This window comes from Olea europaea, chromosome 14 (assembly GCF_002742605.1).
Source record: "Olea europaea var. sylvestris chromosome 14, O_europaea_v1, whole genome shotgun sequence".
NCBI lineage: Eukaryota > Viridiplantae > Streptophyta > Magnoliopsida > Lamiales > Oleaceae > Olea > Olea europaea.
Window position 1 is genome coordinate 15,122,662 of NC_036250.1, and position 6,133 is coordinate 15,128,794.

General features: G+C 35.0%; 1 protein-coding gene across 1 annotated transcript; it reads left to right on the forward strand.

Moving 5' to 3' along the window:
- The first annotated feature begins 3,093 nt into the window (after positions 1-3,093).
- On the forward strand, positions 3,094-3,805 carry LOC111409566. Its single transcript, XM_023039601.1, has 3 exons — positions 3,094-3,250; positions 3,366-3,517; positions 3,635-3,805. Exons 1-3 carry the CDS (start codon positions 3,094-3,096, stop codon positions 3,803-3,805), a joined length of 480 nt encoding a protein of 159 aa, XP_022895369.1.
- The last annotated feature ends 2,328 nt before the right edge of the window (positions 3,806-6,133 follow it).

The following is a 6,133-nucleotide window of genomic DNA, read 5'->3' on the forward strand; positions in this document are numbered from 1 at the left end:
GAAACTCTTTTACCCAATCCTTATCAAAATTGTGTTACACGGTTGTGATAAGTCAATTTCATAACAACTTAATCTGGGAAATTTTTGGGGATAAACACATACTGTCTAGAATATATACAATTACACGGGAACACTATAGAATTATTTTTTTTTTTTTTGCACGTACGAGGCAGAATACAATTGTTTACGTCTATAGTTGGAGAATTGGGAAAAAGTTTTGGAACGTGAATCTTGTTTCGTCTTTCAAAAATTAAAGCAAGTTAACAGGTAGGATATGAGGTGTAGTGTTTTTATGTCTCGTTTAATTATTTTTTTTATATTGATGAATTTTGTACTCATGAAAGTTAAAGTTATGATATGAATGATATGGACATTCCAGTACAATGAAATAATAAGATATGAGCTCTTATCGAATTTAAAGATATGAAATGGTATGATATTCTGATACATGCTTTAAAGTTTTTATACGGGATCGCACCATTAATTTATATATCCTACTGAGCATTTTCATGTACTCATCCCCTTCCCTACCCCTCACAGGTTAGATCGCGTCGTGTTGGAGTGTGACGGTTCGATGGTGTGGTTGTCTCTCGTCTTGCTGGACGAAAATCTAGAATTTTAGCAAGTAATTTTATTTATTTGCCATAGACATTTATTTTAACACTAAATTATCGTTTATGTTTATTTGATACATGGATATTTTTAAATTGTGCTGTTATTTAAAAGTTTGAATCGAATTATTTGATTTTCCTTTAGTGCTGTCTTATATCAATTAAAACAAGAATTAATTATATAGGAAAAAACGAAATATGTATATGTATTCACTGTTTAAAAGTAATTGGTTAAACTTTACTGCCTTGTTCATGTGAATGAATAATTTTTTATGTATTTTCGTGACCTTCCCAGAATTTATGTAAAGTTATGGTCAAAGCAATGAATCCTCACTTGTCACATCATGCTTTCATCGTCTCTTTTGGGTACTACACGGCAAATGAAGATTTTAAACATAGTTGACTAATATCAATACATTAATTATATGTCTAGTGTGTGAACTCAAATTTTAGATATAAATTTAATTGTATCTTTCTAAATATATAAGAATAAAATATGATGTAGATACATCCTTGTTTTCTCCTTTTATTAATCAGGGGTATTAATTTTTTTACTTTGAGTAAACCACCTTAAAAATAAATTGATAACTAGTTAATTGTCACGTTAAATTCTCTTAAAGAAAATTTTGGTAACAATTTGAATTTAAAATTTTTGGGTCATTACAGTTTAGTATTACAGCGTAGGTTTATTTATAAACCCACTTGTATGTTGATAGTATGAATATAAAAAATTTAAAGTTGGTCCCAAAAAAAAAATGGCACGTCGATGAACAGTGACTAAAACCAAAGAATATATATAAAAAAATAATAATAATATTTGAGATAGAGAAATTAAATGATTGAAGTGTGCACCTTTATATCTATATCTATATCTATCTTTTATGCATGTTCAAAAAATATTTTACTACCAACTCAATTTTCCTGTATAAAAAAAATAAGTAAAAAAAATTGATACTGTTCACGTGAACAGTTAAAAAAAGGATTTTAAATTATTGCTAAATTGTATGTGTGTATGTAGACTTTTAGAAATACTTTCCTTAGAATAAATTTTATGTTTAACCACAATAATCACTAAATTATTTAGTTACTAGATTTTTCAAATGGATGAAATTTTATAATAGTCCATGTACTAGTATATGGTATTTTCTATTAGCTAAAATTTCGATATAATCCCCATGTAAAAAAAATAATACTAATAAAAAAAAATAATAATAAAATAAATAAATAATTTTTGATGATATATATAAAATTAGATGTTACGTGTAATAAACTATTTAATTGTTTCATTGCGTAATATTTGTTAAAGATTAATATTTTTCTGAAAATTTATGAATTTAACGATAATAATAATTTAAAATTATTAAATATATGAATGATCTTTGACACTCAATGACCACCAATCGACCACCTTCCAACGACCCTAAGGTATGTAAAGGGGTAAAAAGATAAATGTACTTAGACATTTTGCATGATTTAAATATTTTAAATTGCATATCTTTAAATTTTTAGGGTATTTTCTCATTAAATTTATGATATGCTTAAAAAAAAAAAATTAAATAAATATATGTATAACTTGTTACACTTAGTACTGGAATGTGACCAAAAACTTCAAATTAAATTTTAGGAAATGGCACTATCTACTCACACGAACTTGATGCGCAATTTACTACGAGTGTTACAAGAACTGAGCAGACAGAGCCAAGCACCGCCGCCACAGAATGCACCGCTACAACAAAATGCACCTCCATTTATCCCTGGAGCCATCTCAGTGGTTGAGCAATTTCGTAGGTACAAGCCTCCGACTTTCGATGGTGGTTCCGACCCACTGGTTGTTGAGGAGTGAATTAGAGGTTTGAAGCGCATCTTTCGACACATTGCTTGTACGGATGCACAAAAAGTGCTATGCGCTGAATTTTTGTTTGTTGGAGCAGCTAGTCACTGGTGGGAATCTGTCTCACGTACTAGGACGAAAGAGCAGTAACGTAACTTGACTTGCGAACAGTTTAAGGATGAAGTGATGGCAAACTATTTTCCACTGGCTTTGAGAGACTTCAAGGAATCAGAGTTTCTACAGCTCAGGTAGGGAGACATGTCGCTTACTGATTACGAGAGGCAGTTTGAGTGGCTCTCAAAATATGCCCCGCACTTAGTGGATACTAAAGTTAAGAAGATTAGGAAGTTCAAAAATGGACTACGCCCAGAGATCGGTATGATCATTATGTCCCATCGTTTAACCTCATATCGTGGGATGTTGGAAAGAGCCCATGCTATTTCATATAAGAGAACCACATTTGGACAGTATGCCCAGTATAGCAAGGAGTCGTTGGGAAAAATGAAGTGGCGTGATCAGAACAAGAACAGACATAACTAGCAAAATAAAAGGCCAAGCAAAGGAGTTCGTATTGGTGGGACGAGTGGGAGTATTACACCCTGTCCTAAGTGTAATAAACTTCACAAGGGTAAATGTTTACTGCGGAAGAACATGTGTTTCCGGTGTGGTAAGTCGGGACACATTTCCCTCAACTGCATAGAGCCTCATAAGAAGAATGATGATGATCAGGACAAGAATAAGAAAGCAAAAGCTCGAGTTTTTGCATTGAATCAGCATGAGGCAGAGCAGGATCCGAATGTGATAGCAGGTATTCTATTATTAATATTTTCAACATACATGCTTATGTTCTTTTTACCTAGGACCATACATTGTTTTATCTCTATCACTTGGTTGCTAGTCTAACATTATAATTATGAAAACAGGTATTCTATTATTATCTGATGTACCTGCTTACGTACTTTTTGACTCCGGGGCTACAAATTCTTTTATCTCTGCATCCTTCGTCACTAGGTCAAACTTCGCATGTGTGAAAACGAATTATGAATTAGAAGTTAGCATCCCTTTAGGAAGAACTGTTTGTACAAATCAGATGACTAAGACTATGAAATTAGAGATTGACAGGAAAATATTATAGGTGGAATTATACCTTTTGGAGATGAAAGATTTCGATGTTATTTTAGGCATGGATTAGTTGAGACCTAATCACGCGACCATTCGATGTCACGAGAAAGAAGTATTGTTTCATAGACCGGGAGAGGAAGAATTCCGTTTCTTTGGATCAAAGTTCAAGTCTTTGCCTCGTCTTGTATCGACTATTCAAGCGGAAAAGATGTTGAAAAAGGAGTCATGTCAAGGATTCTAGTTAATATCACCAGTCCCCAACATACAAAAATGACTGTTAACGTTATTAATATTGTGCGAGATTTTGCAGACGTATTCTCAGAAGATTTACCAGGCATTCCACAAGATAGGCAAGTGGAATTTACAATTGATTTGGTTCCTAAAGCAGTACCAGTATCCAAGGCCCTATACCGAATGGCAATGAAAGAACTTCAAGAATTGAAGTTGCAATTAGAGGAGTTGTTGGAGAAATGTTTCATTCGGTCCAGTGTATCTCATTGGGGAGCTCCTGTACTTTTTATCAAGAAGAAGGATGGGAGTATGAGGATGTGCATTGACTACCGGGAATTGAACCATCTCACCATCAAAAATAAGTACCCGCTGCCAAGAATAGAAGATTTGTTTGATCAGTTAAGGGGTGCTACAGTGTTTTCAAAGATCGACTTGAGGTCAGGGTATCATCAGTTAAAAATCAGGGCAAGCGATATACCAAAAACTGCTTACAGGGCTCGTTATGGACACTATGAATTTACTGTCATGAGAAATTATATGTCAAATTCAAGAAGTGCGAATTTTGGCTTGATTGGATAGGTTTCCTTGGTCATGTGGTTACCACCCAAGGAATCGACGTAGATCCTACTAAAGTAGAAACAATAACAAATTGGCCAGCAGTGTGGATGAAGTCCGTAATTTCTTGGAATTGGCTGGTTATTATAGAGGATTCATTGAAGGCTTCTCAAAAATAGCAAGGCCGATGACTCAATTGACGAGAAAGGGTGTGAAGTTTCAGTGGACAGAAAAATGTGAAAAATATTTTCAAGAACTCAAGCAGAGACTAGTTTCAGCTCCTATATTGACGATACCAGATGGCTCTGATGGATTCGTGATTTACAGCGATGCCTCCAAATAGGGTTTAGGCTATGTACTAATGCAACATGGAAAAGTGGTTACTTTCGCCTCGAGACAGTTGAAGCAGTATGAGCAAAACTATCCAACACACGACTTGGAGCTTGCAGCAGTAGTTCACGCCTTAAAGATATGACATCATTATCTCTATGGTGGGAAGTGTGAAATTTATACAGACCACAAGCGTCTCAAATACTTTTTCACACAGAATGAACTGAATATGAGACAGAGGAGATGGTTGGAGTTAGTGAAAGATTATGACTGCACAATTCATTATCATTCGGGTAAGGCTAATGTAGTCACAGATGCCTTCAACAGAAGATGGGATTGCAGTTAGCAGTTTTACCCACGGTGTAGGAACACTTGATAAAAGACTTTGAGAAACTAAGATTGGAAGTTATCACACCGCCAACTCAAACTATAGCAAGAATAAGAGCATTTATGATTTGATCCACTCTTCGGGATCGAATTAAAGAAGCACAGGACAAGGATCCATTTTTGCAGAAGATTAAGGCTGAGATTTGTACAAACAAACGTATAGAAATTGAAGTATCTGCAGATAAATCATTAACTTTTAAAGGAAGGTTGTGTGTACCTAAAGATGAAATTATAAGAAATGAGATATTGGAAGAGGCTCACTCTACCCCGTATTCAACACATCCAGGTGGTACGAAAATGTATTGAGATCTCCGACATACGTTTTGGTGGAGAAACATGAAGAGAAGAATTGGTCTACTCTTTGAAAAATGTATTATCTGTCTACAGGTCAAGGCAGAACATCAAAGGCCGTCAGGACTATTGAAATCGTTGGATATTCTATAATGGAAGTGGAAACACATAACGATAGACTTTGTGGTAGGCCTCTCGAGGTCAGCAAAAGGTTACAATGCTATCTGGGTAATGGTAGATCGTCTAACGAAGTCAGTCCATTTTCTACCTATCAAAGTAAACTTCAACATGAAACAGCTCGCACAGTTATACATCAAAGAATGAAATCCCAGTCACCGTTGTTTTAGATAGAGACCCGAGGTTCACATCTAAATTTTGGAAAAGTTTGCAGACAGCCATGGAGACGACGCTAAAGTTTAACACTGCTTATCATCCTCAAACGGATGGACAGTTGGAAAAAACCATCCAAACTCTGGAAGATATGTTAAGGGCTTGTATTTTGGACCTTAGGGGTAGTTAGGAGACACATCTGCCTTTAGTGGAGTTTGCTTTCAATAATAGTTTCCAAGCCACTATAGGTATGGCCCCATATGAAGCTTCTTATGGTAGAAAGTGCAGATCTCCTATCCATTGGGACAAGGTCGGGGAGAGAACAGAATTTTGGGTCCTGAAATCATTGAACGAACAATTGAGGCAGTTGATAAAATTAGAGTAAGAATAAAGATAGCGCTAGACCGTCAGATTAGTTATGCTGACAGTAGAAGAAAGAATTTAG

Bases quoted from the DNA above. Each gene is read 5' to 3' on its own strand.
- LOC111409566 (XM_023039601.1), top strand. From the start codon at position 3,094: ATGTGTTTCCGGTGTGGTAAGTCGGGACACATTTCCCTCAACTGCATA. The intron at 3,251-3,365 runs GTATTCTATTAT...TTATGAAAACAG, and splicing joins GGATCCGAATGTGATAGCAG to GTATTCTATTATTATCTGAT. The intron at 3,518-3,634 runs GTTTGTACAAAT...GGCATGGATTAG, and splicing joins GCATCCCTTTAGGAAGAACT to TTGAGACCTAATCACGCGAC.